Source organism: Mastigoproctus giganteus, chromosome 9 (genome assembly GCF_048544385.1).
Source record: "Mastigoproctus giganteus isolate SK-2022 chromosome 9, ASM4854438v1, whole genome shotgun sequence".
In the NCBI taxonomy this organism is placed as follows: Eukaryota; Metazoa; Arthropoda; class Arachnida; order Uropygi; family Thelyphonidae; genus Mastigoproctus; species Mastigoproctus giganteus.
Window position 1 is genome coordinate 228,424,815 of NC_143583.1, and position 14,358 is coordinate 228,439,172.

Below are 14,358 nucleotides of genomic sequence, written 5' to 3' on the forward strand. Positions count from 1 at the left end.
CAAATAAATGTTTGCCACTAATTACTGCCTTTTGTGTCATTTCTGCTTCTTGTGCCTCTGCTACTACTTTCCCGTGATGTTTCCGGTTATGGGTTCCTATGCAATTCACATTCCTTTAGATGTTACCTACCTCCCCTAAACGTTTGTACCAATATTTTTGAGACACCCTGTGTATATATATATAACTTAAATAAAACGTAGGGTAAAACAGCACTAAACCCAATAATAAGGTGGGAGGGGAAATATAATGAAAATAGGGTACTGTTGGAGAAACACTTAAATAATTTAGAAAATGAAGTCCAAATTAAAAGAAATTTAGTGGGTGGTGCTCCCTTGATGGCACCGGTTACCGAATTACATGAAATATCACTATATATAAATGTATTCTCCAACAATACAAGACAATAAATAAAAATAAGACTAAAAATAGTAGAACATAAAATAATATCAAATTGAATAGGATAGACTGACCATTATGCCCCATCTCATCGGAGGACCACGAGGCCACAATAGCCAGGGAATCATTGCATTTCGAACTCTAATAAAATCCATGCCGCGACAGAATTATACTATAATCAAACTGCCAATGCAATAGATTTGCATAATGGTGGTCCTTATGCAGTGTTAAACAAATGAGACAGGAAAGAACATGTTACTCATGTGGAAAAAAACACTGCTAAACATATATATCTGGAAATAAACTGGGCTATAGAGGTATGGATGCAGCAATAATAATTCATCACACTACCACCCTCTACATGTAATTCAAATTATATCCAAATGAATCGAAGAATAGATGGCAAAAATAAATGTAAAATGAAATGAAAATAAAAAATAGAGATAGTAAAGCAGACAACAGTGGCGGCAGCAAACATGCAAAAACTACAACATGTTGTGTGTATTTAACATTAAATAAAATGTAGGGTAAAAATAAAATAAAATGTGTGCCAGTAGCATGGCAAACCAGTAGAATGAAGATGATTTTAACATATACAACAGCACTAAACTATTGTAACATACAGTTGTGAAGCTTGGACATTAATGAGTAAAGATGAGTGGTTATTGAGAGTGTTCAAGCATAGAATTTTGCGAAAAGTCTTTGGGCCCATATAAGATGTTGGTGGATCCCGGAGATTGTCAAAATCTTATTCAGGGTTTGGACATTGTCAGATTTGTGAAGAGCCAGAGACTTGCCTACAGCAGAACAACTCAGAGGATAATGGAATGGAAACCTATTGGTAAGAGGGCAAGAGTAATACTGTGGAAAAGATGGATTAATGACGTAGAAGAGGACTTAAAGACCATGAGAATAAGAAGTTGGAGAAGTTTGACTTCTGAGAGGGCTTACTGGTGGAACATCATCAAGAAGGCTAAGACCCACCCTGAGTTATAATACCAGATGAAGAAGAAGAAACCCAAGAATAAGGGGGATATATTGTGTATTTTTATTTTACATGGTTAGTAGTCAGTCGAGTTGCTGATGCGGCACTTGTACTGACATCAGTAAACTTAATTTCTTTTGGATGTATTATTTTACCTGGTTAGTAGTGAGTCAAGCTGCTGATACACTGCTCATACTGCTATTTATAGCTTAATTTATTCTGGATTTATTATTATATATATATGTGTATGTCTGTATATATCCAGCATATTTTGGCATTTATGGGACTTCAATCTTATAAATGCTACATTATACAATGAAATGCTGTAATGTGAAGTTAAACTTCTTAGTCCCACATCCTTCAAAAATACTTTTTATAACAAACAAACTGTATAGTTTATAGAGAACTTTTTTTTCTCCATTTCCCATTAAGCATGCAACTTGTTGGGTTTGGATAGATCATCCTTCCACCTTCCTCTACTTTTGTTGCCAATGGCTCTCCAGTTCTTTGATATTTTTGTCCACTTGTCAGTATCCATCCTATTTATGTTATTCCCATTCTTTTTACAGAGAAACCAACTTATACTATTTATTACTAACAGGAACCGCTTCTATCATTACTAGTGAGAGCTATGACTGTAATCCAGAAACAAAGGCCCAATCCTCTTGGTGGAAGTATGTCTTCTCCAAGGTCCAAAAATGCAGGACAATCTTGATCAGATTGAGACTGTTGAGTGATGAGGAGAGGAGAGGGAAGGGACAGATAGAGGGGGAAGGTGGCATTTATTAACATTAGTAGAGGCATATGATGCAAGAAAACCAAAAAAAAAAAAAAAAAACCCATTCTCGTTTCACCCATCCATTCACTCCAAAAGTTTATCTCGTTCAGCCTTGAATTTATTTAAGCTGTCAACTTCTACAATGACAGATGGAAGTTTGTTCTAGCAATCAACCAACTGCTGGCTAAAGGCAAATTTCTAAATATCTATTCTACAACTGTCTTTCCTCAATTTGAATTTATACCCCCATCAGGTACAGAATCTAAGCAAGGGGGAATAATCCCATCAGTATTGAGCTTGCTCAAATCATTCAAGGCCTTATACACCTCATTCAGATCACCACACAGGTGCTTAGTCTCCAGATGCTGCAATTCGCAGAGCCTATCTTGGTAACAGCAACCCATTGCAATTCGCAGAGCCTATCTTGGTAACAGCAACCCATTGCAATTCGCAGAGCCTATCTTGGTAATAGCAACCCATTGTTCCACTCACTAATCTCATTGCCCTTCTCTATACTTGTTCTAGTTGCTCAGCATCTTTCCTAAAATGAGGCCGCCAGACCTGTATGTAGTACTCAAGGTGTGGCCTGACCATTGCCCTTATACAAGGGGATAATCACTTCCTTATCCCTGCTAGAAAAATTCCTGTATATCATTGACAAGACCCCATGAGTTGCTCTTGCAGCATGTCTGCAGTGCTTAGAAAACTTACCTGATTGCACAATTACCTCCAGGTCTTTTTCATTCTCCACTACCCTGAGTGTAGTACTGCACAGTCGGTATATAACACTAGGGTTACTGCTACCTATATGCAGTACTTTACATTTGTCAATTTTGAACTTCAGTTGTCACCTCTCAGCTCATCTGCTCAACTTTTCTAGATCCTGTTGCAGTAGCCGACCGTCCCTACTGTCATTAACAACTCTGCCAAACTTCGTATCATCTGCAAACTTGGATATTAAGCCTAATATGATATACCTTCATCGATATCATTAATAAATATAAAAAACAAAAATGGGCCAAACACTGGGAAACTCCACTAATAACAGTCCACGAAGAGCAGCCATTGATTACCACTGTCTTTGTCCAATCAACCATCCTTTTATCCTTTGTAGCAACTTACCCTTAATGCTATACTGTCCAATTTGTACATTAGTCTTTCATGTGCAACGGTATCAAAAGCTTTCTTAAAATCCAAGAATATGATATCAAAATTATTTTTTATCCAGTTCCTTTGTGACCACGTCATAGTATCCATTCAAATTGGCCAGACAAGACTTACCCTGTAACAAACTCATTCTGTGTCTGAACTATAATTCCAGTCTTGTCTAGATGATACTGCAGTGCTTCTTTAACCAGTGACTCCATTATTTTCCCTGAACAGAAGTTAAACTAACAAGTCTCTAATTATTCATGTCACTTTTTGATCCCCCTTTGTGAACTGGGGATACATTTGCACATCTCCAGTCCATGGGGACCTCCACTGAGTCCAAGGATGCCGTCATAATCATGGCTAAGGGCCTGCTTAATTCCTTTGCTGCCTCCTTTAATATAACTGGATAAATCCCATCCACCCCAGGTGCCTTCCTTATGTTTAACTAGATCAATTTCTCCTCCAATTCTCCCATTTATTAAAAAATCATTTAACTCCCTATTAGCATTAGCATTAGTAGAGGCATTTGATGCAAGAAAGCAAGCTTATGCAGCATCAGCCAAAAAAAAAAAAAAAAAAAAAGCCACTTCCACTTCACCCCTCTGTTCGTTCAAAATACCTGTTCAGCTGAGCCTTAAACTTATTTAGGCTATCAACCTCCACTACAAGGGATGGAAGTCTGTTCCACCAACCAACCACCCGCTGGCTAAAGGCAAATTTCCGCGCGTCTATCCTACATCTGTCTTTCCTCAATTTGAATTTATGCCCTCTCAGGTGATTATTCTGAGCTAGAGGAAGAATCCCATCAGCATTGAGCATGCTCAAACCATTCAAGGCTTTATACACCTCTATCAGATCACCTCGCTGGTGCCTGGTCTCCAGACACTGTAATTTGCAAAACTTAAGTCTTTCTTAGAGTTTGATAAGCTTCTGGCCTACACTTCCCTACAGAATTCGTCATGTGTGAATGTAGATGCAAAACATTCATTTAGTTTGTTAACTACCTGGGCAGTATCCTCAACAATCAAACCATTGATATCAAATGGACCAAACTGATTCATCTCCTTCCTTCTAGAGCTTACATAAGTAAAGAAGTCTTTACTGTTTTTCTTTGCCTCCTTTGCCAAAGATTTCTCGTTAACATCATTTGTGACTTGATTACAAACCAGCTTTTATCTGCCATAGGCTTCTGTCTCTCCTGATAATTTATATTGTTGTCCTGCATTACTCTTCTCTGCCACGAGTCTCATTAGGTCATGTGACATCCATTTAGGCCTAAACCTTGAACAGTATTTTCTTAGTTGGTACAAAAAGCCTAGTAGCTTCCAAGATTAATTTCTTGAATGCTTCCCATTTAGAGTTTGCTGTTGGTAACATCATCAGTTGGTCTCACTTTACAGAATTTAAAAATTCTCTGAGACCACTGTAGGCACCTTTACAAAAGCAGAAACCCTTTTCTTTACCCCTGATGGTAGTTACATCTTTGAGTAAATCCTACATCTGTACACTGTGATCACTGCCACCTAGTGACTCCTTTATCTGCAAATTCTTAATGCATGAATAATCACAGCTGATAATCAGATCAAGAGTATTACTTTCTCTGGTTGCAACTCGAACATGCTGCTGTTGAAAACAGTCATCCAATAAATTCACAAGTATCTTGCTGGTGTGAGAGCAAACAACCCACAAGTTCCATCTAGGAAGTTAAAATCCCCCTTTATAAGACTATCTGATTTACTTGCCCACTCTATTTCTTTGTAGTTGTTCGCTGCACTCATCAGAGTCATTAGGCCTATAACACACTCCTACTCTCAACTTTGCTTTCCTGATGCTTATGTCACACCAAACTGACACAACACTGCACTGTCTACCCATGTCAACTGGATGCACTTTCTTAGATTTGTGTTTCTTAACTAACAGCATCACCCCTCCTCCTCTTCTATCCTTTCTGTACACATATTGTACTCCCGAAATTCCAGTTATGAATTCCTTACCTCTGTATGACACCATGTCCCTAATATCCCAACCCGTCAATATCAGCCATTAATGTCGTTGTTATTTGGTTTTTAGGAACATTATCAACTAAGACCATATTGCTCCGGGGATATGCGGTGGTCATTCCCTGACCTTTCCGCATCCTCCGTATTTGGTCATGGGCTCGAACCCCAGTCTAATCAAGAAGCATGTGCTATGCACTGCTCCTCCTGCCCACCTGGCTACGGAGGCCCATTGATGTCTTGACCAGCAATTCAAATTTATTTACTATACTCCTAGCATTGGTGTACATGCAAGTGTATATATGCACCTGTTCTTACTCTTAATTACCTTAATTCAACCCTTGTATTTACTTGTTCCATGATGACTCCCAGCAGTCCTTGAAATTCTCAGCACCTCGATTTCCAGGCTGCTGCCCATTCCAATAGAAGCAGTGCTAGAATCACTTTCACCTCCCTGTGGCTACTGTTAATCTATTATTCTATGATTTCTCCCAAGCTAGCAGTTTTCTGACTCACCTAACACTGCTTCGATAGCATCAGCAAATATTCTTGTACTCTTTCTGTTTAAGTGTATCCCATCCCTGTAGAAACAATCTCTCCTTACAAGCACAGACCATGCTGAGAAAACGTTTACTCAATGAACTTTCACAATCTCTTCAGGGCTGAATTGATTGACAAGGCTCTCATCATATACTCCCTCCTATTGTGGCTGAGCAGAATTGCAGACACTTTCAAATTTAATCCTAACTCTCGAATTTTATTAAACATTGATCATAAATAAAGTACAAACAATGTGTCTCAGAAATTGTAAATTAGTTTACAATGTACAGGCCTTCTAAATCTTTCAGTTTTTCAGTCACATTTTTTTTTTTCAAGTGAAAAAAAAAGTTTGTAGATTTCTACGAAACAATTAAAACGGATATTAAAAATATGGACTAAAACACTTTATTTGGAATAAAGGTAATATTTTTTCCAAAGGAAGAAATAACCTTTTCTCAACTTTGGATTCAAAAAAATTTAACACAAAAGTTTTCTGAATCCAGCAAAAGTCATATTAGCTCTACATTATGGGAAATTATAAATGAAGCAATTTTAAAACAAGGATGGATAATTAAGATATTTCTTAGCAAATCTGATGCAAAACTCTAAGAAGGGAATTTGAAGAAACAGTGACCACATTGAAAAAGGAAGTATGGAAATTGATTTCAGAAATATTTTTCCAATGATGCCAGTTATGAAACTATTACTTAAAATATGCTCAGTAAATTTCCAAAAAGACTTCAGATGAGTTTAAAGATATTTCTCAACCCACCCTCTCCCCATTTTTTTTTTTTTTTTGAAAGAAGTTGGTAGATTTGCTTGTCTTCGGAAAGAGAGACATGTGACATAAAGACAAACTCCAAAATGTTCATGGCCAAAGACAGAATTGTCTTGTCTTATCTTATCTTATCTTGATTTTAGTGTTAGGCTTCAGAAAGCCTGTTCCTAGCTCTCAAGATGAGGTCAGTCTTTCCATCTACTTCTTGGTCATCTGTGGTGTTTTCTTCCTATTGGTTTATCTTTAATGCATATGTTAAACAAATTAATAAATCAAGTAAACTTAGGGTAGATAACAATTAGAATAGAAACCCTTATACTCAGTATGTTTTTGCTATTTCTTGTTAACTGCTCCTTCAAGCAGTGAATAATAAATCAATTTTTGTTTTATGCAGAGAAGTGTTTATTTGATCAGTTTACTTAATGCATTTAATCTTTTTTATTGTTAAATTATTCCCACCCCCAAGATTCATGGCTGTTCCATCAGCAGTTCTTTATTTAACTGTATATGATCAGATGCGAGAAAGGATTGTGAACTTCTTAAAGAGTTCTCATCAACCACTTTGGGTTCCTGTTTTGTCAGGTGGTGGAGCAAGAGGTAAGTCTCTCTCTCTCTCTCTCTCTCTCTCTCTCTCTCGCTCTCTCTCTTGTTTAATTAAGTAGTTTTCCTAAGTGAGTTTCTCCTGTTATATTTAATTAAATGTGTCTGATGCATACTGTTCCAGAACATGCTTAAAAATGTGTAAAGCAGTATTGTATTTACTATTTAAATGTGCTAAATAATTTTCAGGAAAGTTTCACTAAATCAAATTTCTTGGTTGATTTATGGATAGGATAAAGTTCCAAATGCTGTATTGATGTATTAATAATCATTATTTTCACTCTATCTGATAAAGGTTTGGCAACCATTACAAAAAATACTTTTATTCTTTGATAAATGTTTACATTGTGAATGTGTTTCTATATAATCTCCTTCTGCAAGTACACACATACCCTTATCGTGTTTGCCACTTACCCAAACAATTTTTTGGATATTTTTTGCAATTTTTCAAACTGAAATCTTTCTAGTTAAGGATATCCTTTTGTTCCCTTTGCTAATCTTGTTGCTCTTCTTTGCGCACCCCCTTTCCAACAAATTCACATTCTTACCAAAATTGAGGCCTCCAGACACTTATCCATTACTCAAGATATGATGGCCTAACCTTATACAGTGGAATAATTACATCCTTGTCTCTGCTGACAAAATTCCTGTGTATCACTGACAGAACCCTATGAGCTATCCTAGCATTCCATATGCACTACTCAGAGAACTGATTCAAAATTACACTGTCCAACTGTATCAACCAGGTGCACTGCCTTAGAGTCTGCGTGATTCTTAACCAAGAACATAACACCTCCTGTTCTGTCTATCCTTTCTATATATGTTTTCTCTCCGTATTCAAATTCTGCATCCCTTATACCTGAATGGTTTGATGACCCTTCAAATTCGTCAAACTTATTTTCTGTACTCCTAGTGTTAGTGTACAAGCATGTTCTGTGAAGGCTGCCAGCAGGCCTCGTAATCACCAACACCTTATTTTCTTGGCTGTTGTGTATCCCAATAGGAGCAGTGCAAGAATAAGTTTTATTTCTGACTATGGCTGCTGTAAAACTATTAGTCTGTATATCCCTCCCCCAAGCTAGCAGTTTTACAACTCGCCTAACACTGCTCCATTAACATCATCAAATACTTAAAGTGTAAACTCAGTTTCTCTCCTGTTACCAAGTACTACGGACCAAGCTGGTAAATCTTCTGCCCAATGTGTCTTGCACGGTCTCTCCAGGGCTGAATTGATTGATAAAGTTCATTGTGTACTCCCTTCTATCATTTTGGTCAGAATTGCAGAAACAGACACTGAAATTTAAATTAACTTTTGACTTTTTTTTTTTTCTCATCATTGCCCTATCCTCAGACTCCTGCTCTTAATATCATTATTGCTAATGTGTATAACATAATCTTTTGTGCCTTTTAAAGATAACTGCTCTACAACATCATTAACTTTTGACCTTGATAGACCTACCCTGGTCCTATTCTACTTATCCTTTTTTGCACTGTACATTTCCAATTTCCCTGCTAATAGCTTCACCAGTAGTAGCTACTATGATGTGTGGGACAAGTGTAGCTACTACATTGTGTGGGGTTGTTATTGCATTATTTGATGTGCAGACATAAATTCTGGCATTGAGGTGAGCAGGTGAGAGTTTGATGAACCACCCCACTTTAATTCCTTCAAGGGGCATCAACCCTGTTCTTCAAGCTCTCATAAATACTCATTAGAATGCTGAATTTGCATTTCCTCACATTCTTTTTAATGAACACATGCATTGACATCCATTTTGCAGAATAATATCACATTCCAAGTAGTCTGCAAAAATTGAAGTGGCATATTTTATAAGCCATGATTTGTAGAACTGCCCTCTTCAGTTCTCCTCTGAGCCCCAGCAACCTTACTACTTTTACTTTGAGCTCTTTGCTTTGTTCCAGTGCTCCACTGAGGTATGATTTCTCAAATTTAATTTAATTTGATAACCCTTCATTAAACTAAGTGATAGCTAAATGCAATAATAACACTACACTCTCCACAGGTTATGCTGCAATAATATGTATTATGCTATATAGTTACATTATAATAAAGTTATAAACTTAGTTTATAGCCTTTGTGAACACATTTCTAATATTAACTATATTCCATTGGAATTAGAAAAAGCAATATGAAATATCGGTGTAAATAGCGGAAAATTTCTTCTTACATCAACTCTCACTTTCTTTGAATTTCAGATGCCAGGTAAGAAACAGTATTAAATTAAATAAAGTAATAGCTGCACTACTAATTTTAAATAAAAATATAACAAAAACCAATAATTTTAAAGTAATAAAATTACTTAGCAGAGTTCAGATAATGGCATCCACTTGGTTACTAGCATCGTTCCTAGTCCATACTTATTCCCAGTATTTGATTCATTATTCATTGAATTTTTCTGATAAATCAGAAAATGTGAATTTTTAAATACAGAATTTTTATTAATTTACTTTGTGTTTCTCTGCAGCATTTACGGCCATTGCTATTTGTCCATTGGAATTAATCCGAACAAAGATGCAGTCAAAGAAACTTAGTTATTTTGGTAAGTGTTTCATTAATTTGAAGAAATTATTGGGCACTGTGGCTATTTTTTATATATTGTGTAACATGTAGTAAGTGACAAAATGATTTTTTTTCGCTTACAAAATTTTTTTTGTAAATTTAATACTATAATAGATATTATTTGCCTCTTTATTATATATATATAATATACTCATATACTTTCTCTTTTTACTGTCTGCCTTTGAATTCACTATTTTAAAACATATTCTAGAATTTTTCTGCAGGTGCCTGGAGTATTTAATGCAGAAATTCCATGTCATAAAATGTGACTAGCTTTATTTAAAATGTCATAGCATAAGTAGAATAAAAGCATAATTCTGAGCTTAACAAGAATAAAACAAGAACTTTCTGCCAGAAATAAGTCTTTTATTCTATATGATTATTAATGAAAACTATATATGTTTAAACTTATTATATAATATTCATCCCTGACATATTTTTTTGTCTCTGTAGGTCTGCAGTAATTTCTGGAAATTACTGCAGATTTGTTAACTAATTCAAGACTAAACCTACAAATAAGAAATGTGTAATCAAATTAACACCTGTCTATAAATCAAGTCACCATAATTTACCAGTTCCTCTGTCTTTACAGTAACTGAAGAAGTATACAGGTAGTACCACGATATGCCTGGGAATAATCTGTAAATCTTTAAGAAATTAAAGGCAGATTACACTCCATGCAGGTCTAAGTGCTCATCATTTCACCAATTTCCAGTTCCTGGTATACCTGCATACTGTGCTACTAAAAGAATATTTTTTTAGATGCAGATAAAATATGACCCCATCCCAGGGTGTCCACTAACATCAATATCTGATGCAGCTATTAGTATTGCATCTGCTGTTGTCCTTCAAGGACAGACAAACTTTAGTCAGAAAACTTGCAGAGGCCTTGAGCATTACTTATGAGATCACAAAATTATTTTGAAAAAATGTTTAGGAATGACACATTTGTTCATGTTGGACTGCCCCCCCCACCCCCAAAACTGCTTACTCTTTAACAAAACAGGTTAGAGTTCACATCTGTATTTGCCTCCAAAAACACCTAGAAATGTGAGAAAAATATTTTTTTAAGCAGAATAATCACTGAAGATGGATCCTGGATTCCTTACTTCAATTCTGAATCAAAATAGTGCATTGTAGTAGAAGCATACCACATCTCCAGTACACTAAGAATTCTGCTGGCAAGCGCATATGGTCATGTTTTTCAGTGTGAAAGATATTATTTCCACTCCTCTGTGGAAAAACATTGTACTATGCTTGGACAATATTACAGTGAAGTTTAAAGAAATTGAATCAGAGTGGAAAATAAAAAATCAGATTTTTTATTTTCCACTGCCTTTATAACATCCAGATGACTATTACATCTTTACAGTGCAAGAGTGCACATGCCCAAACTTTTGAAGAAACACTACAAGTTAAGCATCAAAACAGTTCTCCCACTCTGTGCAGATTATTCTCTCCTTTTCTGTTTCCAAAGCTTGAGAGTGAGCTAATATGCTGACATTTCCATCAGACACCGAACTAATAAATGTCACTTGGGATATCCTAGATCATCTCTCAGAGAATAGTTTCTTTGAAGTGTTTAGATAATTGGTGTAGAGATGAAACAAAGTGTACTGAGCTAAGTGAGGATTACATGGAAAATGATGACCATAAAAAGCTTGAAACCATTTTTTTTTTTTTTTTTTATATTTTTTATTTAATTTATCTCAGTCTTTTTTGATTACCCCTCATACAAGAGCATAATTTATAGCATAGCGTTAAGCAGGTAAATATGGCCAAAATATTTTCTCGTTCTAAACTGCCTTTCCAAGTTCACAAACATTTACAAAATTAGTGTTATTCATATGATGCAAGGCTTTTGCTGCACTAGCCAAAAAATAAATAACTAAATAAAAATAAATCTATAAAAAATAAAATAAATAATCTATATATTTGCCTTCTTGTGTATGTGAGAAAAATAGTTTTTTAAGCAGAGTAATCACTGAAGATGGGTCCTGGATTCTTTATTTCAATTCTGAATCAAACCATCCAGCTGACCTTTGAATTTCCTTAAGCTGCCAGCTTAACTACCCCCGAATACTTATTCCACTAATTTACATGTTGATGCAGTTTAAATACATCACAGAAAGTATTGTCCAAGCAGTGGCAACTGCAATTCTGAAGACATTCACTCACTTTCCACCATTTCCAAAACCATGATGGAATGCAGATTGCACAGCAGCAAAAAAAGGTACAAAACAAAGTGTGGGGGGATATTTCATAGGTATCCTACACAGTGAATCTAATAGCTTTCAAATGTGCATGTGCCAAAGAACATTCTGTCAGAGTCAGAAGGAATCTTGGATCAACTTCACATCCCCCATTAGCCAGGCAGCAACACAAAAAGTTGTCAGAGACAAGGTCCAGAAAATGAAGGACAAATACACATCACATTCTTTGTCAATCCTAGAGCATAATGGATGTGCAATTGGCAACATGCATGTGGTGATATTTGATGAAGTGTCAGCCAAAACATCTTACATTCAAATAGTTTCTGGCCCTCAAGCAAACATCTGAAAAATGGCAATCGCAGCTGTCCTCAAATGGCTATGAAGGCTAAATCCAGCCTTTTACACAATGGGAACTGAAAGCAGACTACCTCTATCCCAAGTGACTGCTGTCAGGCCAGGTAACTTCCATTATGAGATGATTAAACATCTTTTGTCAGAATCTGTGGATTGTTTCCAACAGAATCTATGTCAAAGAGCAATTACTGGACTTCTGGCACAAGACACTTGACAATTCCCAAACCAGGAAAAGGAATCAAAAATACCAAATAATTACTGTAGCTCTGACCAGTTGCTTATGCAAGATCCTGGAAAGAATTGCCAACACTACGTAATTAATATGTAGTAAATAGTTTAACTATTTACTATGCATTACTTGAAAATTCCTGGTATCTATTTTGTACTCTCTATTTGTAAGTATTTACTACTTCGTAGGTAATCCGTAGCCGAGATTATTCCTTGAACCCCTAGACTGGGGTTCAAGCCCCTGGCTGCTGAATACGATCGATCTGCCAACCCGCACTGGACCAGCATGGCAGATTATGGTGCATTTCCCTCATCATGAATTGTTGAGCCATTATCAACCCACTGCAGATTGTGCAGTGGGTTGATAATGGCTGCAATTTACTTTTTTTTTTATTTCTTTTGGCTCTCATTATTTTTTTTGGCTTTTCACAAAATTCTTTCATCACAAGCATCTGTTATTAGTCTTTCTATTTCTACTAACTCTCTTTTAGTCAGAGCCCTTCCTAAAAGGATGGGACTTTACAATCCCAACTCGCCCAAGTAGACTTTAATATCTTTTTCTTAGCTTTTTATCTTTCTACTTCTCATTTTTTCTCATTCATAAAGCTATTAGTGCAATACAAGGGTGATGCGAATGTTCATACTGTCCTTAACATTTCACTGTCTGCACTTTTTAGTTACATTTTCTTCCCTTCCCTCACTTCACTCCCTTGCCTTCTACTGTTTGCTTGTGATAAAAGAATTAAGTTACACTGTAAGCACTTATTTTAATTTTATTACTATTTTACTTCTTAATTTACTTTAATTTCCTATGTTATGGAACATACATTGCATTGGTACTACCTTATCCATATTTTTGTGGAAGATTTACTGCTTTACCCTCCTATTAATTTTAATTGTAATAAATTGGTTTTAAGGATTTTAATTGTAATAAATATTTTGAAGGTTTTAATCAGTTTTGGGGATATATCTTTTGTATTTAGCTAAGGATACAACTAATTACAAAAGATATATGCCAAAAAAATGATTAAAACCTTCAAAATACTTATTTATTACAATTAAAACCCTTAAAACCAACGTTGTGATCACTATAGTATAGCGTAATTTGATAGCGTATATCTCGAATTTGGTAGCTAAAGTAAACGTAAAACTATAGCGGAATACATATTTACTGCATTAGAATAGTATAATAAAATAAATTACAATAGAATTTATTAATTTTCGTTGTTAATTAATTACATTATATTTAAATGAAAATCATGCCCCAGACTAGAGCAGCAAAGCAACGTGCACAAAGTAGTGGGAGTGCTGTGGCTTGTGGGAGAAACGAAAGGGAACGATTCTCCAATGCATTACAGCCTAAAAAAATATGCAACTTGTGAAATGTTTGCAGACCTTTCTGGAATAAGACATGACCTAGCCAAGGAGGATATCTTTGTACATTCTAGATGCACAGAATGTCAAGAAATTAGGCACCAACTCAGCATTCTGATGGGTGTCTATGAGAGTTTGAAGAGTTGCGTAAATGCCCTCGAAAGAATAGAAAAGGCTCATCAAACTCTCAGCTGCCGACGTCAATGCCAGAGCTCACTCGTGCATCAGACAACACAGTGGCAACCTTCAGGGCAGAATGCGCTGGTTCCAAAGGAGCTATTTATTGTCGGTGACTCTATTGTCAGGGACACGGAAAATATATTGTGCAAAAAGGATAGGTGGAATGCGACAGGGTATGTCTTCCAGGGACAAATGTTGATG

At 35.9% G+C, this 14,358-nt stretch overlaps 1 protein-coding gene across 1 annotated transcript in view; it reads left to right on the forward strand.

The window, feature by feature from the left end:
* Nucleotides 1-14,358, forward strand: part of LOC150081159 (mitochondrial glutathione transporter SLC25A40-like) — a 117,446-nt gene that overhangs the window by 35,336 nt on the left and 67,752 nt on the right. Inside the window, exons 4-5 of the mRNA XM_090381149.1 lie at nt 7,094-7,224; nt 9,714-9,788. Of these exons, the coding sequence (XP_090237275.1) occupies nt 7,094-7,224; nt 9,714-9,788 (206 nt within the window). The remainder of the gene's footprint in view (nt 1-7,093; nt 7,225-9,713; nt 9,789-14,358) is intronic.